This window comes from Seriola dumerili, unplaced genomic scaffold (genome assembly GCF_002260705.1).
Source record: "Seriola dumerili isolate Sdu_G_001 unplaced genomic scaffold, Sdu_1.0 BDQW01000017.1, whole genome shotgun sequence".
Lineage (NCBI taxonomy): Eukaryota > Metazoa > Chordata > Actinopteri > Carangiformes > Carangidae > Seriola > Seriola dumerili.
The window spans coordinates 12,388,970-12,413,030 of record NW_019174272.1 but is presented as its reverse complement, the minus strand read 5'-3'; the positions used below and the strand labels follow the sequence as shown (position 1 = coordinate 12,413,030).

The 24,061-nt window shown below is 39.7% G+C and overlaps 2 protein-coding genes across 2 annotated transcripts; both read right to left on the bottom strand.

The window, feature by feature from the left end:
- Window positions 1-219: 219 nt before the first annotated feature.
- On the bottom strand, window positions 220-17,296 carry LOC111227828 (serine/threonine-protein kinase A-Raf-like). Its single transcript, XM_022753554.1, has 16 exons — window positions 17,272-17,296; window positions 15,229-15,443; window positions 12,489-12,592; window positions 11,712-11,814; window positions 11,406-11,560; window positions 10,421-10,519; window positions 10,180-10,324; window positions 9,543-9,570; window positions 9,296-9,426; window positions 8,925-9,127; window positions 8,607-8,783; window positions 8,064-8,110; window positions 7,400-7,518; window positions 7,156-7,287; window positions 6,091-6,225; window positions 220-5,773 (listed from the first exon to the last, which is right to left on the bottom strand). Exons 2-16 carry the CDS (start codon window positions 15,337-15,339, stop codon window positions 5,633-5,635), a joined length of 1,830 nt encoding a protein of 609 aa, XP_022609275.1. The 5' UTR covers window positions 15,340-15,443; window positions 17,272-17,296; the 3' UTR covers window positions 220-5,632.
- Window positions 17,297-17,634: 338 nt separating this feature from the next.
- On the bottom strand, window positions 17,635-23,944 carry imp4 (IMP4, U3 small nucleolar ribonucleoprotein). Its single transcript, XM_022756106.1, has 9 exons — window positions 23,823-23,944; window positions 21,730-21,838; window positions 21,539-21,622; window positions 21,343-21,452; window positions 20,339-20,471; window positions 19,808-19,962; window positions 19,621-19,715; window positions 19,441-19,514; window positions 17,635-18,065 (listed from the first exon to the last, which is right to left on the bottom strand). Exons 1-9 carry the CDS (start codon window positions 23,823-23,825, stop codon window positions 17,953-17,955), a joined length of 876 nt encoding a protein of 291 aa, XP_022611827.1. The 5' UTR covers window positions 23,826-23,944; the 3' UTR covers window positions 17,635-17,952.
- Window positions 23,945-24,061: the final 117 nt, after the last annotated feature.

Below are 24,061 nucleotides of genomic sequence, written 5' to 3'. Positions count from 1 at the left end.
AGGTGCTATATGTAAGTTTTCTCTACCACCAAACACGGCGTCTTCCCGGGATCGGACGCCAGAGTGACTCACTATACAAGACGGGCCAGGGCGGGGCTAGCTGGTTAGCATGCTAACTTCAGTAGAAGAAAATAAGTAATAGACATAGAAACAAAAGAGTTAACATCTGTGTTGATCTTGGTGAGTAAAGGAATGAAGTTTGATGCTGAACTTCCAGACTGGTAAGGTGGGCAGCTGCTAATGCTAACGTTAGCAATGTCATAATAACAAAAACTTACATATAGCACCTTTAAAGAACAGCTATTACAAATGCCCCTGCAGTAACTGAGAATTTATCAGAATAAAAGTAATTTGAAGGAACAGACAGTACCGTGCCTAAAAGAACATTCTGGTTGGAGAGACAACATTGAATGACAGAGTGAGCTCTGTCTCTAAACATTTCATCCACCTCAAAGAACTGCAGTTGCAGTTGCAATAAATAAGAGAAAGACAGAAGCAAAGTTTTTTACCAACCCTGGTTCAGAAATGCCCACCCCAACCCCCGCTGCTAAAACCAGTGTCCCCCTAAACCACAATCCACCAATACAACTGGAATGAGTAAGAGCATTTAGGGTTCCCAGCCCCTAGTTCGACAACATTAAATTTCAAGGTTTAATGACCGACACAAACATTAAAATCTGTTCCACTTCATGCTAAGTCTCATCACATACAGTATACAGAGGTTGTCAGCCAGTTAACAGTACACCAACCACCACCAGGAACATCACCCTCACACAGCTGCTGCTGGTGCAGCAGTTCAAATTTTTTTGCAAAAAAACATGACTCATTAGTATCATGAAGCTAATACTTCCAATTAGTCTGTACTGATCAACTCCAAAGCATAGTATCTGTGACCAACATTCATGAAGAAAGCTGGCTTGTTTTTTTGTTTTTTTTAACAGAATACTTTCCTCAATGGTTACTTATAAATCCAGCAAAGGGGCCAGTGCTATGGAAATGTGAAACATCTAGAAAGGCTTTGGTTGAAAATCCTCAAAGAGCTGAGACGATCTGAAAGAAGGTGTTGCTCTTTCTTCACTCAATATTTGTTGTCTAATAAGGTCCCTTTAGTCACTGTTCTGGGGCTTTTGATCATACCACACTATCTACATGAGCAAATGGAGTTTCCAAGCTTCATAACAGCTGCTTATTGGACCTTGGGGTGAGATTATTTCTCCAATGCTGCTGTTTCTAAAGTCAAGAATCAACATGCATGATAATTCCTTAAAGTGCTCAAGAAATGAAAAACTGAACATCCACAATCCATGACAATATTGTTGGCTGTTGATAAGCCTTAGAAACTATTATCATTATCCACATTTCTACTTCTATGTATTGTTTGCTTTTTCAAAAATTAACCACATCTATTCAAACAGTAAACTGTACTGTCAGTGTGTCCTTGAGCAAGTGGAATCAGCACAGGAGTGTGACTGGCTGACTGGCTATCAGGTATGAAAATACTGACTGAACCTCCTGCTCTGCTAATGGTACTGACAGCATGACTGAACAAGTACGGCTTCTATTTGTTTTTGAAAATCTGACGACTTCAGACATGTCACTTTCTACTGAGAGCATATCTGACGAGTCAAAGCAGATGCCAAATGATATTCTATTGAAGCTTTTAAGAAATACAGTACGTCCCACTAGTGTCACAGATTAAAGAAGCTGAGAGAAAAAGCTGCTCCGGGCTTGGTTCAGCACAAAGTCCCGCCTCCATGTTCACGTTTGATGGTTCCACACTGGTGAATAGTGATTTTGCATGGCATTATCAGTTTAAACCATGAAAGGGTTTAGCCCCATCCCCAAACTGCTAATTATTCCCTGTGATAACTTAAATCTCATGAAGCATTGTGCTCTTAATTGGGAGCAGTGTTTCACAAAAGTCTACGCCCTGATCAACAAGGCACAGGTTGTCACATCCAACAACTGGAGCAGCACAGTGATGTTAGCTGAACCCTAAGGCCTTCTCATTGTCAACCCACGGTCATTACACAGCAGAGACACTGACCTCTAAAATACAACTGTGCAAGAAGGCACCACACACCATTGCAGTTCCCCCATCATTACTGAGGAAGATCTTTATGCTGCTGTAGCCTTTGTTTTGACCTTGTATCATAGTTTTGTAAGGCAGCTTGTTTTAATCATTTCAGCTTAAGTTATGACACATCCACGTTTACTGGAAAGTTACTGCATCATAAAGCTGTTTACACCTCAGCGCTGCCTAAGGGGTCAAATCCTGAACAAAAGAAGCCCAAGGAAACAAACTGAATATATTCACCACGTTAGCCAAAAGACAACAGCAACTAGTTACGGGCCTAAACCAGAGATAACTCTGTGAGTAACATGATAAACAAATCACTGTTTGGTTCCTCGATTCTTTTTCAGATGTGAGAGCAGGAGAAGGTGTAGAGAATACGGACGGACAAGCTCGGCCATGAAACAGAGGACAGTGAAACACTCAATCACAGTGACACAAACAGATTTTGATGTTGAGAACAGCAACTTCAAGTTTCCTTCAGGCTCTTGTTTGAAAATGACGACACGCATAAACCAAAACCAACGACTGGTAAATGCTCAACTGGCCAAGTACTACATGAACAGGTGGATGATATTTGCTTGTTCAAACAAAGTGCTTGCCCAATTCTTTAGTGTCTAAAACTCCATTTTCATCATTGGAATTGGTGACGGGTGGGTCATACAATTTTCAAAATTTTCTGAAATCAATTTGACACTCACACTCACTTTAAACAGCCATTGGCCAGGTGGAAGCAAGCACAATTTGAAATTCTCTTTCAAGCTTTTTTCATTCTTCACACAATTACTTTCATCACAGTTTGGGGTCCATTTTTATGATCCAAAGCTCATGGTCTAATGTGTATTTAGGGTGTGTCTAGGTCACTTTTGCTATGTAACATGGAAAAAACAGTTGCTGCTCCAGGCGCATGGTCCAAAAGGGTTGTCCTTAATGTCTTAATTAATCATGGGACTGTTTTAGGTGTAACATGCAATAAACCAATCATAGTGCCATCTCCCAGTCCCTTTAAAAGCCAGGCGGGCTTGCACCTTGGTGGATTGCCATTATAATGGTGCAGTATTTCACACAGAGTTAGATTCTATTTGTGGTCAGTTGATCACATATATCACATTTTGTGACTGAGCAGTGAGCCCAATCCTGACCAACGAGACCAAGCCCTTTAGTGTCTGCAATCATGCAATAATGCATCTCCAACAACTATTAAATGTCTGCGTGTGCATGAATGCATGAAATATAGGAGCTAATCCAGGGTGCAACATTTGAGGGGATTAAGAATAAATATTAAGACAGGACTGCAAAAGACTTGTTGAAGCTCTGTACTATGGCAATTGACTGCACTCCAAGTCTGTCATCCTCTAGGTGCAGAAAAAAACTGAACAAAAAAGTCACTAAATGTAGCAGCAATACAACTAACCATTAACATTAAGACTGCATCTCACTGTCTGTCAATTCCTCAGTAGGCTAAAAAGGACAATCATTTAGAAAACAAGTAAAAGCCATCTCATCTGCAATCTGAAGCGTGACGACATTGTGATTTCAAAATAGTGAAAAGGAATCTGTGGAAAGTCTTGAGAGTTCCTTCAATCTGACACTGTTCTCTCATGAGACCTGTAATGTCTGTGCCTCGTATGTACATGTCTTTATCACTGTGGGGGGTAGACGAGTGGAATTGGGAGTTAGGGTTAGCAGTAGTAGTTATAGAATCAATCACCACCGAGGTAATGGTCTACTGAGAGCCCCTAATCTGAATTTTCTTAATAACCTTACAAACATTTTATCATTCCAATGGGTTTTAGGAGTCCTGTGATGACCTAACTGATGTTTTAAAAGGTTTTCCCTGTACTGGCAAAAATAAAATGTGTGGGGGAACACTTTTTGAATATTCTGACTTGAAAATGTTGAATATCAGAATGATCCGTCTGTATACACTTCAAGAATATTGGTCCTAACAACTTAATCCTGTATTCAGTCTGACTGAGCTGAAAAATACCAGTGGTGTCGGGTAAATAACACAACTTACATGAAATCAATGTTTTAGGAATTGATAGTGTGTTAAGATGAAGCACTGTTCTGTTTTTTTATTTATTTATTTTTATTTTTTATATTTTTGAAACCAGTTAAACTTGGCCTACTGTTTTGTTCCCATTCAATATGATTTTTAAGACTAGAGGATAATGCGAATTCTCTACAAGTGTGGTAATAGACTAATGTGTTGATTTGTATCTACAGCCAATTTTGACCACATCCTACTGGGTCAGCTGTTGAACTTCCACATGTCAAATGCTCTTTTGGTGTTTGACTTTTTATTAGTCCACTGCAACTTCAATGGAAACACTGGTTGGTGATTTAAAAGAATGGGGTGCCTGCTTGATGACATATATCCAATTAAGATAAGTTATTCTCAAGTGTTGGAAGACAAGGTCATTTTGATTTGCAAAGATCCACCACTTGTGTTTTTCAAGCCTTTCACTGCTGTTTGTATATGCAGAGAGTTTCATCAAGGCAATTATTTTTCTTTATTTCTTACTAAAACTTTTTTCATAGTTCAGTGTATGAAGTTGCCAACATCTTCTAGGCTTCTAAAGGTTTGAGTGTCATCTTCCTCTGCCTCCTCATGTTGGTTTGTTGTACATATATATTGCTTGTGCAAAAGCAGTAAATACTGGATGTCCCCATTCAGACTAAGACAAAATGCCAAGTCTTTCAAACAGGCACATGGTCTGCTTTCAAATCACTAGCAGTCTGAAAGGGGCGCATGACGACTGAGCATTTGAAGTATGTCAGCTAATCAGGTGACCTGAACCGACTGCCCCAGCATCATGGTCAGGCTAAACTGATTAAAATCTTTGACTGGGATCACAGTGCTCTTCAAAGGTCAGAGTAAGAATATTTTACTACTGAAAATGGGCAGCGCAATTTTGCATTGCATGTGTAAAAAATGATATTTTTTTTTTACATTTTTGTCAAAAATCAACATACCTCCCAGTAAGACAGAGTGTCTAATGCAAGTCAACCTGATGAATTTTCTCGGCCTGATAAGAGGCATTTTAACATACTTCTAAACACAGTAGACCGTTCTTTCACTTAATGAGCAGATCATTGTGACTTATATAAAGGAAAAGAACATTCACTATCACACCAAGCAACATGTTCCTAAGCAACATGTTGCTTAATGTGATAGAAACTGACCGGAAAAGACAGACTCTCAACAGTTCCTTGGGTCCTGCGCTGTGTGGGACACAGGTTACTTCTTATAACATTTAGACACTGATGTCCTGGGGTTAATGATGTCCCTCACTTATAAATCGCTTTGGATAAAAGCATCTGCCAAATGAGTACATGCAAATGTCTGCCAAATGTGTCAATGTAAATGTTAAGGTTATTTCTGCAGTTCGTTACTGAGTTTTGTGCTGAGTGGTGCAGCTCCAGGGCTTTGCAGGGGCAGACAGTGAGTTGGGTGGTGGTCTGTCAGGGCAGCCAGCTGTGGCCTCTCTGAGACACAGGTGTGCTGTGGTTGCGGACAGGGTGACAGCCTCTCTGCCCAGTGCTGCAGGGAGCTTAGAGGGGCATCAGCCTGGTGGTGTGGAACAGGAGGGGATTCAGGTCCTCAGCGTGAACAGCCCGATGGAGTGAAGGCTCTGAACGACTCCGCTCGATTTTTGGCAGCAGGTCTTGCACCTGCTCGATGGCCACCAGGATCTGATGAAGGAAAACCAAATGTAAGGAAAACTGTCAACATAAGATTTAAGTATGGTGTCCATATACATGTCGTTGTCACTCTCAGGTCTGGATTTTACAAAGAACTGATGTTGTGCAAAATTTACTAACAGCTAATATATGGACATTTAAAGCATTAAGCAATTAAATGAACTGAAATAAGAAAATTCTTTTTAGAAGCACTTTTGTGTGGAATCCATGTATTTCCACCATTTTTAAAAAGACACGCGTGAGCAATGACAGCTCGTAGCAGTTGAAACACTAGCTGAGATTACATCAATAACTTATACACCACTTACCTGGGGAAACAGGGGCCTCTCGTCACGTGTGAACTTCAGGCAGTCAATGATGAGCCTTTTCATTGACTTGGGTGAGGTACTATACAGCTTACTGAGGTCTGGAGACAAGTAACCACGTCCAACCATAAAGATTATCTGAAAAAGAAAACAAAAAGGAGGTTGTTACTGAAATATGACAGTGTTATTCATGAAGGGATAGAAATCAAGTGTCACTAACTTGAGCTACTATAAAGAGAACAGATTGGAAAGTTTGCCACCAGGTCTTAAGTCTTCATTTGATACAGCCGGAGAATCTGAGACAAACACCATATTATAATCTGTGTCCCTCCATCTGTTGGTCAGTTAGTGAAACTTTTTGGTCCAGAGTGAATTATTGCAACAATGACATTTGTTACAGACAGTCATGGTTTCCATTGGATGAATCATGATGACTTTGAAGCTGCCCTGACTCTCTATCTAGTGTCACCATGAAATCAAAACAATGTGGTACATTGTGTAGTACATGTGGGCCTGGCTACAGTAGCCCAAACATTAACACGCGTGCTGGTACCGGCTGCTACTCCAACGCTCTGTGGTGTGTGCGTCAACCTAACCTGACATGGCTGTAAATCTATTCCAGCCACATGATTGGTTCGGCGCAGCGCTATTCTCATTATCTTTGGCTGTTCTTGTTCTCTGTCAAAACATGGATGAACGATGTCGTATCGACCATGTCTTATGTTTCTATTGAGGAAAAGTTATTTCGCAATAATTATCTTTATCATTTTATCGCCCAGCCTTACTGCCAACTGTACTGAGTGAAACACAAAACCAAGCTGGATATACAGAAATCCTTTTTTCATCCTTTAAATGAATTCTTTTGCCTCTACACATGTAGAATGTGGTGTAGGTTGTAAGCATTTCACCCAAATACACTCCAGCTAAGAACCCTAACACAGTAGTGTTTATGCATATTCAAAGTGTGTTTAATCATCATGCTTGGCAAAAACTTCAGAAAGATTAATTGGATTAATCAGATATTCTGCTTTAGATTGAGTGTTAACACAAAATAGAGTGTGATGTCACCTGGTCTCTGTTGTTGATATTGGAGTAAGGCAAGGTCCCTGACATCAGCTCAAACAGAACTACTCCGTAGCCATATACATCAGACTGGAACGTGTATGGGTTGCTGTCCTGCATTCGGATTACCTCAGGGGCCTTTGGGAAAAAAAGAGGAAAAAAACTCATTCATCAATTCGTCCTTCATCCAGTATAAAGGATGTCTATGTATTGAAACAAAGTCATTACATACATTAAACGAGACACTTACCATCCAGAGAATGGATCCACTAGGCTGTTCCACCTGTTGAGAACCGCTCCACCGAGACTTCACCGTGGCCAAGCCAAAGTCACCTATCTTTACAGTCCAGCCCTCATGAAGAAAAATATCTAGCAGCAGAGCTCAGGAAATGTTACATCAGACAGCTGGTATACATATATTCATGGTATTAACTATCACAAAAGCCTTCAACAAGCAAGGAATTATGAGAAGAGAGAGCTGTAGAAAGGAAACTACTCAACTACATTTTTAACTAAATAAAATAATTTTGTCAACCAAAATGGGCAAAAAGTTTGTTTTGATTTCATTGTCTAAATTCATTTGAAGACTGTGAAAACTCTTACACTGTTGACCCAATATAGATGCTAACACATATAAAGCTATAAGTCAAAATTTTACCCTGATGTGTTTCATTTAAAATCCAAAGCACCACAAAATACCAACAAAATAATAAACATCTTACTGTCGCTATACGTATCTGCCTATTTAAAGTTATGATTAATGTCTGTGGTTTAACCTTTGCTAGCTACAGAACATGCTGTTTAAAATTGTCTTTGTGGTTATTGACTGAGTGTACGGCGCTCTACACTCACACACCGCAAACACAGGTCTCTCTTACAAAGTTCTAAAGTGGCAGTGGACAATAAAAGGATACTGTTTGACTTCAAATCTCGATGAATTATGTTCTTTGCATGAAGATAACTGAAAAAGGAAAAAAAAAAAAAAATCAAAACCATTGATTTCATCTGCCTAAGGGAACAGACAGAGCACCAAATTTTGGAAAGACCCAACTCCACTTATTGCATCCTGCACAATGTTAAAAAAGGTGGTGCTAAGTCGTCAGCTTTCTCACAGGCTCTTACAGTATTAACAGTCTTTACTTTTACCATTACTGCCAGTCTGGCGCCTGCACTATGTCTCTTTTTTTTTGCTTTTAAACCATATGTGAAACAAGTTAAACAAACCTTTAACAGATGTAAGCTAGGAAAGTTTAAAATTCATGAAACGTACAAGTGATGCATCTCAGAATAATTTATCTGTAAAACCAAAACTAACAACTACTTATTTCAGATTGCACAAAGTTGTGCAATGGAAAAAACACCTCATCAACTGACAGTTGATGTGTTGAGTATTTCAGAAAGGGTGTAAATAGTGAGTAAGTGGTGATGGTGAAATGGAATCTAGCAGCAGGTCTTACTCCATGCCCTGTGCTGTCTGTCTGGCCACATCAATGCGCCGCATAGTGTCAAACTTGGTTTCTGTGACATGCAGATGGCGATACAGGCTGCTGCCTTCACACCACTGTGTGATGATGGCAAAGTTGGGTTTAGTCATGTAGCCCATGAACAGCAGGATGTTGACGTGGCGGGTCTTCCTGCAGAGAACAGGTGATAATTGGTCAATGGTGCCCATACACTTATAATGATGACCCACTAAATTGGTTTGAAACCTTTTTCAACAAGCAACAAAAATCAGTGAAAATCCTTGATGAAGAGGGTGAAGATGCAGTACTGACCGTAAGACCTGCATTTCATTTTTGAAGGCCTGTAACTGCTCAGGCGTCGGCTCTGTGACTTTAAGGATCTTGATTGCCACATCTCCGTGCCATTTCCCCTTAAACACCGTTCCAAAGGAGCCAGCACCTATTCTCTTCTGAATGGTGACTTCTCGAGAGTGGACCTCCCAGTAGTAACTTGAGTCTCTGTAGCCCCCTCGGTGCTGAAAGTACACATGGACTGAATGTTATGAACTACTCATTCACACTATAAGTAAATCCTGTTACTTTTTTGTGAATGGATCTTCAAGGGTTTTCCAGCTACTATTAACTCATTACACACCTGTCTGAATATAATCAATGACCTGTGAATAAGGCTAAGGACTACCTACCACTTTCTTTTTGTCGTCAGATGAGGAGGGCTTGCGCTCCTTGTGCTCTGAAGGGGACTTTGGTGGTCTCCTACCTGGAGAGCCGAGAGAAGAGGGTGGGCTGGTGGAGGGCTTCGGTGAGGGCTCAGGACCTGCGAAATTGAGAGGCAGCAGAATAACAAAATGTGTAGGATTACAAAATGTGTAAGATTACAAACTGCCACCAAATATTCAAACAGGCAAAGGGAAAAAATAATCAAAAACGCACCCACTGTGTTGTTGAATTTTAGTGCTTCCTAAAAGGAGGAGAAACAGAGCATAGTTAATTCACATTTGAAAACTTGAAACTTAAATAAACTTAAATGAAAGTGTTATTATCAATGATTTTCATTCCTACTTCAGAAAGATCAAACATTTCAAGAACAATTTCCTGATAGTTCTAGTTGCTTCGCCCATTACAAAACAAGTCTGATTAGCATGTGGTTAATTTTCTTTGACCATATCCTGTTGGTTCTGCTTAAGTGTATACAAAGCACCCTGTACTAACACTCAATTTTTTCACTGGCAGAAAACTGTGTAACAAAAATGATTATTCAAAGCATATTTAACCCATAATGTTTCCTGTAATTGAGCTGCAAAGTACTTTGGATGGATTGGAATGGGTGATGGATGAAAATATTTTACACACAACAGACACTCCTATGTAACAACGTCCAGTTTCTGTTTTCTGTAATCGCTAAACTGAGCCAACTAATGGGGAAGCTATTCTGACTTTTATAAAACTGTATTTACCCTGATAGGTGAGAAAACAACCGGGTAGGTTAGTAGATTAAATAGTAGTCAGTAGATATGATTGGATCCTCTTGTAACAATAGCAACCAATCAAAACATGGGTGAACACTGACCTCTATGATGCTTGCACCCACAGGGCCCACTGTGCTGACCATATGAACATTGGGAGTGGAGGTGGAGCGGTGTCTCTGTAGAGACTGGCCATCTCCACCAGGCATGGGGAAGCGAAAGGCTGAGGTTGGGGACAAGAGGTCCATCCTGTGTGATGAATTGAAATAGTCAACAATTTGTATCTGAATATCAGTTCCACAGGCTTTTTAATTTGAATATCATTTGTTGAGTGTGGGAGCTTACCCAGCAGGCTCTGGGGTTAAGGCTAGGTTGCTCTGTGATGGGGAATTATCTGGCAATAATATCCGTGGGTACTCATCTGTGCAAGGATTAGGATAACACCTGGATAAAACAGAGGGCAAAAGTGATGGGATGAAACTGAAGAGACATAATGAAACAAACGTCAGATGAAAGACTTTCGGTTGGTGAGGCTCTGGTTATGTGAAATTTATGCTCTTTTATCCTGACTCAAACATGAAACCCAGCTAACAACCAGAAACCACAATCTGATAAGCACACTAACTGAGCAATTCAGTGGCTGGTGTGGATTTTTTCACAAAAACTGGGATAAAATATATATATCAAAATCCATTTTTGATGACTAAGGAGATTTTGATGTGACAAAATTAACATTTGCAAATAGAAACTACTATTATTACTACTTAAACACGTAAAAATTACATAGAAATTGAAATCTATCTATCTGTTGATATAAAAGACAAGCTTTTATACCATCATGCTCATCTGTGGATCCTTGTCGTTGGATAAGGGCTGCATTTTTTTCTTGATTTGAATCCAAATTCCCTTCACTGCAGCACCACCTTTCACCACGCTGTGGTTATGTTTTTTCTTCTAATATCTTTGTTCTCTGTCTGGTCATAAACTCTTGTGTTTTTGGACTGTGACTATGAACCCTTGACCTCAGAAACAGTACCATAAACTCCAGACAACAGTGAAAACTCGTATGTTTTAATGCTTTTTTTGTTCAACACCTATTTTTGGAATTCCATCTATTTATAACAGGTGCAGTTTTATTTTATTTTGATCAAATATATTTGAAGAAAAATTCCGGAAATTCAGCTTTACCCCATATCGCACCTATGCTTGGTCTGGACGACCTGCTAAAGAAACATTGGCAGGTTGGAAAATAACTTTTGCCCTTGTTGGCACTGTATGACTAGAAAGGCATTTGGTGCCCATGACAATGAATGCTTCTTCTCCAACTCACCGTTTGCTCACGGTATCCATGTCCACACACACAGTCGGGACCTTGCTGCTACAGTGCTGGTGAAATTTGTAGCCACATGTCTGACATCTGAAGCCATTAAAAAGAAACTTGTGGCAAAAATCACAGTAAGCTAGCTTGAAGAAGGTTTTCCGTACCTGCACAGACAAAGAGTATTCATTATTCATTAGATAAACAATAATTAGGTGTATTTTTCAAGTTCATTTTTCAGGTTGGCATTCTGTGAGTATAAGGTACGGTATTTCAGGTACAGAAAAATCAGGGTATGCGTGTTTACCAGCTACTTACAAAGTTGTGCATGGTGAGAGGAATATCATCCAGGACCTCGACTAAAAGCTCTTCTCCAACTAAAGGAGTGATGTCTGTGTCCCAGTCTGTCAGTCTCTTGCGACTGGAGAGGCAAAGACACAAAAAAGCAATCATACAAGTGGTTGACAAAACAACAGACGTCTTTAAGCCGACAGCTGGATTTACATGTTAGGTGGGGTATTTTTGAAGGAATGCTGTGCAATGAAATGAAGATTTAGGCCTCAGTCTCAACGAACTTTATAGGCCAACATTTAAAAAAGAAAAAAAAATATCACCTCCAACTCTTAATGGCATGCAAAGATACCTCAAATGCTGTCAGCTACCTACAGGAAAACTGTAAATTACCCAATTTTCTAACTCCTCAAAATGGCCTGTTATCTATAAAATTTTCCTTCTATTTTAGTTTTTGGCGATTTTCTTTTTCCTTTTCTTTTCTTTTTTTTTTTACGTTGGGCAGTTTGCGGCTTAACCTTGTACCATTTAAGGTTAGGCACTGGACTTGAACTGCTTACATTTAAACACACTTAACTTAAACACACACAATTAGTCTGCACCACAATTCATAATCTGTCTTCAGTCGTAATATTTCATGAATGCATTAACAAACCACACTGTACAATATGTAGCCCAGGGACTTGTGGACTGTGAAAATTTTTTGCAGTTGCCTCTTGAGATTTTATGTAGGTGATGAGAAATGCAACCCATTATCCCTGTATAGTGTGGGTGGACATCCACCAGACAGTGAGACCATCTTACCCCTCTAGAAGGCGGAATACAGCACAGCAGTCTTGGCTTAAGCCTCTCACTTTCAGCGCTTTGTCTAGACTCTCGTGCACCGTCTGTCCCTGGCGAACATTCACCTGAGAACAAGAAACCAAATTTGGACAAGAGTGGCATTGAAATGACATTCACACAGGTAACATGGAAGCATACTTAAAGTACTGATAAGCAAAAATGACAGTCACATATTGAGTTAATGCTGACACTACAAATGATTCATATTGTGACAGACAACTTCCGTCAGACTAGAACTTCAGTCCATTGTACAGATATTTTTTTCCCCCAAACAATGTTACATTCCTGTTCTGACCACAGCTGCTAGTTCCATGATGATATTACTACACAAGATTTTTAACAAATATATAGCATACTCCATGTTGTCCTGCCAACATGATTACTGTCCTATCTTCTGGCCTGGTACCTGGAAGTTGCTTTCCCTTGTCCAATTCAAGGGTCTAAAGACAGAAGGTGTTGAGGTAAATTTGTGATTCTTCAAATTGGGGTTGGGCGGTATCCAATTTTTGATACTTTTAAACCTTCCCCAAATTTTTCTGCGGTATACAGTATTACCTTTGAGGGAACCACCAATAGCTGCTATATCATTTCCTGCCACAAGATGGCTGTAGTGGACTTTAACAGTGATCTTATGTTAAATTAACATTTTTAACATGTCTTTATGTTCATTCAGTGTTTCTCATGAATTATCTAGATGGCAGTCCACCAATTGTCCCACCACAGTTTCATAAAAAACTAAAATTCATTTACACTAAAATAAAATAAAAGATGTTAAATGTTGTGTTTTGTGCCACTGCTTCACTGTAGAGCAGTGCGCACCACATCAATTTGCTCAGTCTCTCCTTGCCCCGCTCTTGCTCTCTCTCTCTCTTAGAACACACTGACAACAGAACAGATCCCTCTGTCAGTCCGACAGGCCATCAGGAGGGCCGGGAGAAATTCCAACGAAATTCTATCAAGTTGTCTGTTGTCTGTCTGCCTCTTTACCAGCCCCCTCTATCTGCTTGTCATTTGGGGTGCGCTCCTTCTGAGGAGAAGCTGTCACGTGACGTGCATATATGATCACTTCTAAATACCTAGTTAGTTTGTTAATCATTTCTGACAGGTTATTCATTTGAAAAAGTACATTGTTGACAAAAAATTCTGTGTTCACTTTCATAGCATCTTCAACCACACAGTCAGTGGTGTTGGACACTCTTAAGGCATTTATTATGGTCTATATATGTGCACATTGTGCAGCAGAATTTTCTCATGATGGTAGTGAAACAAACAACGTTGCAACCGTATTAGCACCCAAACCTATGGGCTATATAAATAAAATTTGACTTAACTTGACATATACATCTATATTAATTTCACATATATATTCATCTCTAACACAGTAATACAAAGCAGACCTGGTACATAGTGTTGTTGTTGATTTAATTCAGCCAGTAAAGTTCTCATGGCTTATTAAATTATGGCTTAGAACAGTGGTTCCCTACCTATGGACCACTGATGGGCCAGGGGCCACTGATGTTTCACTGCTGTGAAGTTATTGTGAGTGGGCTGACAAATAATTTGCAAAACAGTACAATTTTTTAAAACAAAATGGTTTTTAAAAACCTTAAAATTGTTTAAAAAAAAAACTCTGTTTCTTTTTTTCTTTATTAAGTCCTATCACTGTGATGAGCCAATGATAAGAGCTTCAATGTTGTCGTTGTCATTTGACCACATCATATACTTGTTTGTTATCTCTGTCTGATTGTATGCTTACAGATTACACCCATGGTAAAAACTGGGGAATCAATAAGTGATCTCTCTCAGTCAAACAAAAATAAAAATTGAGCTTCCTTTATGTTTCCCCTGCTCTCAGTTCAGCTCTGAATGTTTTGATTGTTATCATTAAAATAAAAAGTGCTATAATACATGAAAAATTTAATACATAAAACATGAAATCTATGTCTGATAGGAATTTTAACTCAAAGAAGTGAAAAATGGTGGTAGGCACCATCTGTGAAACCTGACACCAACAGACCACTGGCATACTCATTACCATGTTGTGAAAGATGTCAAATTTTGAGTGAATAATTACACTTCCAACAAACAGTGGTGGTAACTGTCAACTAGGGCTGCAACAATAACAGCATAACCACAATACTGGAGTCATGTGATGCTAACTGCAGGGCTGAGTTCATTACTGTCATAACCACTTCTTTTTTCCTTTTGTATTTCATTTTTGCCAATATGTTTGTGTTTGTGTGTGTGTGTGTGTGTGTGAGAGTGAGTGAGGGAGAGAGCAGGGCATGGACGGACTGAATTGAACTGCACAAACCTCTACAGTAAAGCAACAGAGCTAACCACTACTTTAGAGATCTTTTATGTTTTTATAAGAAGTGTAAAAATATTTCTACACACAAATTGGACTACAAGTTATAGTAGAAAATCTCCCCTTACGCTTTTCTCCTCCTGTATCTGTCCATTCACCCATCTAACAACTTTTGCAGATAGTGTTGTTCTTTTGGAAGGTTTGGTGGGGGGTACGTAATTGGCCAAATTGTGGGGAAACATTGCTTTTTCCACACGGTAGTAAAAGATCCGTAACATCACAGCCCCACTGTCAACTATCACTCAATGATCCACTTCTCACATTTTTATTTATTGAATGTATTGCATGCCACTACATCATTAACAAAGAGAAGTATAGAGCCAATGATCTCACCACTGTCCTCTGTTTGTTGGGGAGGTAGACTCGGATGGTGCCCCCACCTCGGGGTACGTCCTCCGGACTAGTCTCCCCCGAGGAGGAGTAGGAGGAAGAGGTGGAGGACATAATGACAGGCAAGAGGAGCTGGGGGATGTAGCACTTGCACTGCAACCTAAGGACAGCTTCATGCACACAGTGGGGTCCAGAGGAGTTGGCTCTTTACTTTGAACCTGTAAGAACATGGACACAATATACCTTTTGTAATTATTGAAACTGATTTTTGAGGCAAAGGGGCATTTTCTGTCCTAGATATTAGGGCTACACAATATATCGTTTTGGCATAGTCATCACAATGTGAACATGCTCATTAGTCACATCACAGGATGAGCAGTATCAAGTATCTCTTGCTACAATTTTTGTGCTGCTTAATTCAAAAGGAAACTACTTTACTCTGATTTAAACATTCATGGATACAGTTTGTTGCTAGTGAGTGACAGGCTCTGCACGCACAGAGAACCACCAATCACAGTCATTGTTGATGAGTTTATCCAAAAAAACAAAAAACAAAAAAAACAAGGAGAATAGCACAGAACAGGAAGGTTTGGTTGCAAAAAGAAAAGCAATGTCAGTTGTATGGAATTATTTAGGCTATGGAAAGGTTGATGCTGACCAAAAACAGTGATGCAAGTCATCTGGTGCAAATTCCTGCATCGCAATATATATCGCAGATATATGGATCCCCCTCCTAACATATCAACTATAAGAATCCAACATAGCACACACTGTCTTCATTTACATTAGCAATGTACAGTATAATAATAATGTACAAATGCCAGATTATACACATAGGTAAAAGGAATATGACGTAAATAAAAACATGGAGCAGACTGATTATTGGGAGAATTAGTTGTTCATGACTATTAAAATATGAATAAAGGAAAAATACATCAAATTAAGAGTGCATCCTTTCTCAACACTGTACTTAGTTATATGGAGAGAAAGTGATGCAAGACACTATAAATACATATCTCGATAGATAACAAAAATCACCAGTCCGCTGGACAGCAGCCACAACGGATACTTTAAAATCTTGAATTCATAACGTTATTGAAACTACTTTATTTGCCCGATGGATGCATTATCTAAGGTAAACCAGATAAAGTCGTGAAGGGTTCTTAGTGATTCTCACATAGGTAACAACCTTTGTCCCTGAAGAGGAAAACTTTTAACGTAATTACCCGAGTTTTAAATCATGTCTGTTCATACACGAGAGAATGACACGTAACGTTACCGAGTATTAACGTTACATCTGTGTAATTTAGCGGCACAAACGACAACGCTTTATACAACTCAGATATCTCACATAACAAATGTCAACTTTCCCTGACGTCACCTACCACGTTAATAGGCCGAGAGTTAAGTTAATGTTGAAATGAAGCACTGACAGTCAAAGCTGCAAACTTGCTAACTACTCGCGTGATGCTAATGCTAGCTGACGTTGGCCAGTTAGCTTACCATAGGATTTGCCTGCTATGCAATATGACATTTCGAGTTTTGGGAGGCCACGTTTCACTCGGGGCGCCAATTAAATGACTTTGGCTAACTAGTCAACTGCTTTTAAATATAGTAGTAAGTAGGTACGAAGTGACATAGTGGCGATATAATGCTAACGATGCAAAGTTATCAGAGCTTTTGTAAACTCCTCTCTGCTCGATTTAAAACTAGCTAGCTAGCTAGCTAGTTAGCTAAGCGCCGACGGGAGCGCTAAAGGAGATTATCTAGCTAACTCAGTGGCTAGCTTACTTTAACACTTACTGTGTACCGCTTTAATGCTAACGTTACTCCTAACCAGCTAACGTTAGCCAACTTGGAGAAGGGGGGGTTACCACCGCGTCAGTTTGTTGGCTACTTTTAGTGTCTTCCCAAAATACTCAACCGTGACTTATCTACCTGACATGCGTAAAACAACACGATACAGTTGGTTCAATACATGTCATAAAAACAAAACATCTTCCCACCAGTGTTTTGTTACAGTTTGGATACAAGATACACTCTTACCTGTAGCAGCCATCTTGAATTCTCTCAATCTGAAGTCGGATCTGTCAAGAACTTCGGGGAAAGCGGAAAACCTCCGAAATGCTCCGTCTTCATTGGTTAATTCTTGTAGCTTCGTCCTTTCATTTGACAACACCAACTGTTCTTGTAACGGACAGTTCTCAGTATAGTCTGTAATGTAAACTAACTACATACATTTTGCAGCAAAAACGAACCAATACAAATTAGTTAATACATTTGAAACATACATGTTATTTATACACTTGAATATATATTTGCAAATCCTTTATGTTTGCTCATGTATGTAGATAAGAACGTGTGTTTTTATTCTCCACTAAATACAAAATACCACTAGAACTATACAGGTCCTTAAAAACAACTTTTATTATTAAACAGTTGAACAGTTATAATACAGTCAGTGTAGTATGCATTAGGTTTAACAATGAGTTTGTCAGAAAGTTAATTTTAAAAATGCTGTCACTAATGATGTATGTGATGCAGTCCAAACACCCATAATTGTTGACCATATCAAACAATTGACTTGAACTTCTATTCATATTTGGTAGGTTACTTTAACAAAACCTCACTTCTTATTTATTAAACTCCACATTTTAAGACTGTTATCAGTCAAAAAAAGCACTGTCTCTGACAGTGTGGTTATGCTTTCTTAGGTCCTTTATTATCTTATTGCACACTGAGGAACCTCCTTTTCTTCGCTGTGTGTGTATACGCATGGTGACGCCACTCGACATCTGCGGTGCTCTCGTTCTCAAGGGTGCCAAGTTTGATCATGTACACTAAACAAAAGAACAGATATAAATATTTAACACAGTCAAAAAGAAGTGGAACAGAACAGAGGAACTCCTGTGAAATAGGAAAATGCCCCTAAAACAGAAATCCTCATTCCACACTGGCTCTTTTTTTTCCTTATTCATAAATCTTTAATCTCATCTGTAATGCATTTTCAGAAGGGTATCTTATAAACCGTGATGTTTTAACACATACAGACTTATAGTGCTTTCACAAAACGTGCAAGCCTCTTCCAGTGCAGAACACTGACATCAATATTAAAAAGTCTAATAATGACATACTGGCTAAGAATCTTTCTTTTTACAGGAAAATTTTTTTTTTTTTTTACAATTTAAAAAAGAAGTTGTCAGAGATCTTTGGTGGACAAACTATGTAATGCCCAACTGTTTCTAAACTGGTTCAAACATATCTTTGGCATCGCTGTACTGGAATTTCTTGTTATTTATCAGGCTGGCATATGCACCAATATTTATATATGTAACGAGTGATTTATACAGCACTAATATGTTGTATTATAAATTACACAAAATCTGTTAGTAGTTATAACATGACATGTTAGCCCTCCAGAGTCAATATGCGGAAGGTTTGAGAGTTTCTGTATCCCTACGTGAACTTCCATGGGGTCCCCACTATAAAGGGGGTCTCCTGCCTTTACTTCTCCCCTTTTAGTTGTCGTACTCTAGGGGAGAGGTAAGCAACGGCATTGTGATTAGAGTAATGTCTGTTAAACTACATTCATGAGGTCAGTAGCTCGCTTAAATGTATTGTGTTATACACAAATATATTGTGTCATTTAATTTGTGTAGGGGCTAAGTTACATGATCACAATTGACTGGAGGATTTTACTATTGACCTCTTTAGTCAGAATAAATGGAGATCGTTTCCAACGATACCCTCATCTTGGCCTCTTCATGCAAACACAATGCACACAACACTAGACACTAACAGATTACATATATTTGTTGTAAGTTTATATCGGCTGATAATAACACAGCCCCTTCACCTAGAGCAGAGGATTCTGGAGGAAAAAAAATGGTGCGGTCTGGCAAAAAAAAAAAAAAATATATATATATATATGATTAAAATGAGAGGTGTAGTGATTTTTGTCATGACATCCTTTGAGATGCAAGGCATACAGGGCTGTTTTTTTTTTCAGCCTTGAACGCCCATAGACCGAAGACCAGAAGCAGAGGGACACAGAAACAACTGAAAAGACTCTTCAACCTCACACAGGTGTGATATATGTTGGGTCTTGTTAGCTAGCAAATTAGTCACAAATACATCCAAGAGCTTCCCCCTGCTTCTGCCTCTGTACTGGAGGAATCTAGAAGGTGAAGAATCTCTTCATCTATCCATACTTACATTTCATTTCAAACCTGGGTCCTACTTCTGTCAGCTCAATGTTCTTGTGGTCTGTTTTCTTGTAGGTGTGATGTCTGTAAAAAAAAAAAGAAAAAAAAAAGAGGATTATTACTATTCTTACTGTTCCAGTATCACTAGGTCCGTAGGGCATTTACATAGCGGGAGTACTTTCTCATTGACCTGAAAGAGATGAAGTCCTCTTGGTTGGCAAATGTGATTACACGCCTACTGTCCTCTTTCGGCACTGGAAAAAGATACTTGAGGATATTCGATACCTGCGCAAACCAGAATTAATTAGCTGTATGCACAAACAAGTGGCGAAAGAAAATATCAATGGCATGCGTACAGTGCGTGGTCCAGCACTTACCCTCTTGCCAAGCTGTGAGGTGAAGTTGTGAAAAATGAGGTGGGGGTAAGCCTCAGACATGGTGCCTATGTCTGGAACATCGTGCCTCATTACCACGTTGTAAAGTGTGAAATAAGCAGTGGGTCCAAATGGTAAGTGGCACACCACCAGGCCATCTGTTAATATACAGGGGGGAAAAAAAATCAGATTCTCCAAGTGCAGTTATTCCATAGTGACTGTAGCTGACTTTCACATTAATACTCTGATACCAGGATGCACATTGGCACACAATGACCATACTTATACCCTGATGTTTAGCAAGTGTTTTTACCCTGTTTACAATGGTCACCATCTTAGAGCTACGACTTAGTCTTCATTTTGTCACCTATTTTTACATTTATGGGGCTTTCAGACACAACATAACAGCAGCACCACTACGCTACGAAACCCATTATTTCCAATGGCTTAGGCTGCACTGCAAAAATTTGTTGCTGTATACAACAGTATATAAATAAAGAAAGAAAAAGAAAAGATTTAAGTAAACAAGCGTACCTGGCTGTCCTCTTGTCTCATGCATGATGACCAGGTCTGTGACGTTGTTGGCTTTGCAGGCTCGCACCAGTGCAGCAATCTCATGGTTCCCTCTGTTCATGCGCTGAGCTCCAGGGAACATCAGCTTCACCTCCTGTAACAAGTTCCACACTGTTCATCAACTCTCCAGTGATTGACAAATAAGAACTCTTTTCTGTGACGTGTAGCTCAGGTATATTTATTTAATGACTCTAAATGTTTCAGTAAAATTCAGAAGAAGAAGAATAATGGGTTTATACAGAAAAAAACAACTGTGGCTCTCAGAATAAAAGGCCAAAAAAAGAATCTGTCCTTTCTGCAGATGATGTGGATACATTCATCTTTCTCAATTCAAATTATCAGAATACAGTGAATGGTTTTTTTTTTTGTTTTTTTTTTTAAGAAACATGTGCCTTTATGTGCATTTCTTGTGTTCACGAAACACGTCATCCAATTTGAAATTATGGCCAGTTTGCCACAGGATTACAAGTTTACAATTACAAGTTAAATTTATTATAATTTAAAAGAAATGTAATGTCTTTTTTTTCCCCACTGTACCGAAAACAAACCGAACAGTGAATTCAAAACCGAGTACCATTACATCACTAATGTGCATCGCTACCAAATGACATTGTTGTTTCTAGGAAACATCTAACAACATCTTTAAAAACTTACAGTACAAGCGCAAAAACTGAAGGGTTATAAACATTTAACATTCATCGCAACTACTAGAGTAGATTTCCAACCACACAGCATGTACAGTACATATGCATGCCATCACGGGGATATACAGTGAGAAGCTGTCTGCAGCTTCAGTTTCACTGTTTCGCTCAAAGACACTTAAACAATGAGCTGTGAGCGACACATGGAGCCATCAGGTAGCTTGGTTACGTCTGGCCTGCATCATACCAGCAACTTCCTGTTACTGGCCACCCTTACAATCTCAGGGTGAGATTCTGCTGTCCGTACAGAGAAAGTGACCTGACCTTGGCAAACATTTTGAGTCTGGAACTCGGGTCTCTGGATGTAGTGACCATGACTTTAGGATCTTCCACTCCGGCCCATTTATACTCGTCATCCATGTGAGAGCTGACGCCTGCGCGGTCAAAAGAATGAATGATGATTAAACAAGATAGAATAGAAGAGTACTGTTGATAACAGGAGGAACATAATGACACCGACCTTCTGCTCCTTCATCGTCATACTCCAGTAGTTTCTGTAGCTGCAGGGCATCTTTGCGTACTTCAGTTGGAAGAAGACAATTTTCTGCAGAGAAAAAAAAAAAAGCTTATGTTAAACAAGGATTTGAGAGTGTTGACAACTTTCCATGCAAAATGCAGGAAAAATGGAATCTAATGAACATGCCATCCTACCATCAAGCGCTCCCTTCAGCTTCTGTTTTTTCTCCTCTATTGTTCGGAGCCGGTCCTCTTGGGCCTTCCTATACAGGTACTCCCTCCTCAGTCTCACCTCTCGACGAAGCTGGAAGTTACATCCACACCATTAGACCAAATTATCACAAGAGATGCAGGCTTTTAATAGGCCTAATGCTTTCTTTGGTAGGAAAATATGTACAGGGTCCCGGTGGAAGACTTTGTTGCATGGTTCCAGTCAACCAACTGCAGCTGAATTCATCCAAGACCAAGGAGATGCTGGCGGACGCTCCTACGTCTGGGCCACTCGCGCAACCAGTCTCCATTGAGGCCGTTGATGTGGAGCTGGTCAGGACCATAGATTAAATAAAGATGGATGTACCCTCTGTGACATCACCCATAGGTTTCTGAAGAACGGTTTTGCAGCTCACTGCTCCACTGTCACCATCTTGCCAGTTATATATACACACACACACACAAGTTATATAAAAATTCCCCCCTGTACAGTTGTCATGAAGGAGGAAATTAGCTGTAGAGACCAAAAGTATTTTTGTACCAGGCTGTAAACATGTTTATTTCTGCTGTAAAGTTGGACATTTTAACATGGGAGTCACTGTTGGAGCCGGACTCTAGTGGTCATAAGAGGAACTGCAGTTTTTGGCACTTCAGTGTTGGCTTTAGAGGTTGCTGCTCGGTCAGGACCTTTAAGTACTTTGGGCTGCATCTGGATGACAGATTAGACTGGTCAGAGAACATGGGCATGAAGGGGCAGAGTTGGCTGCATTTCCTGAGGAGGCTGGGGTCCTTTGACAAAACTCCAAGTCCATGGTTGCCATCGGTCTGTTCTGTGCTGTGAAGTGTTGACATGATGTGGCTGGACAAGCTGGTTCTGTGGTCGGTATGGAGCTGGACTCTCTGATGATGGTGGCAGAGAGAAAGACCCTGAGCAAACTGTTGTCTTTCACGGACGACAACAGTCACCAACTGCAATCCAGGAGTATGTTCAGTGGCAGGTTGCTGTCACAGAGCTGCTCGACAGACAGACTCCTTTGTCCACAGAGCCATTATGCTCTTCAGAGGGTAGAGTGACGTTGACTACTAGGTCTGATGCTTTGCTCTCTGTTTTTCCTATATCCATTTTCTTCCATTAATCCAGGGTCGGGTCGTGGTGGCAGCAGGCTAAGCAGGGCACTCCAGCTCCTCCTGGGGAATCCCAAGGCGTTCCAAGACCAGATAGGATATATAATCCCTCCAGTGAGTTCTGGGTCTACCCCGGGGTCTCCTCCCAGTTGAATGTAACCAGAAAACCTCCAAAAGAAGGCACCAAGGAGGCGTCCTAAACAGATGCCCAAACCACCTAAACTGGCTCCTTTTCGAGATGAAGGAGCAGCAGTTCTACTCCAAGCTCCTCACTCCATCTCTAAGGCTGAGCCCAGACACTCTATATTTTTCCTGTATATTACTGATATATTAACCCTTCTTATTAGGAACATACAGTCTGTGGAACTATTCATCTACTGTATCAGTAATCTCATATGTGCAGGACCTTGTAGTTTAAAGTTTTTAGTATCTTATGTCTGTGTAAAGTGCAGTTACTTTATACAAGCTGATTTTTAATTTTGCGAAATGTTGAATTGTTTATATTTATTTCACATTTTTAAGAAGTAACATTAAGTGACATTGTCAAAAAGCTGAATCCAATGTAAAATGATTTTCAAGACGACAGGTTACATGTTGTAAACAACTGGAAAAATATTCAAAGCAGACAACAAACTTGACGTGACACGATTTCCTCAGTAAGTTCTGGGTGTCGATCACAAAACGAGCCGTTGTTGTACACGAAGAAAATCTTGCTATCTGACAGTTAGATAATACACTGACAATAGATAATTTCTCCAACTACAATCACCATTAACAAGTTGTGTCACGTTAACATCAATGAAGACACCAGACCAACATGTATAACCCTGACCAGTAGAAGGAGACAGACTGCTGACGTTAATTTAAACGTAACGTTTTTCGTCGTTATAGATTTCACACCAAAAGACATACAGAGAGCTCATCATCATTTCTAAAATCAATTTTTAACTTACCATGTTCTTTTGTTTAGCTAGTAGTCAGCAGGCAGGCACTACTCACATGGAGAGACCACACGTGTACAAGAGTTTCTTTCATTCGCTAAGAGAGGAACGAATCAGAGTGCGCCATACTGACTTCTTCTTCTTCTGATGTTGTTTGATGGCAGTTGGCAAACAGGTTTTAGGAGCATTACCGCCACCCACTGAAATGGAACGTGGAGTTTCTTCTTCTTCTTCTTCTTCTTCTTCTTCTT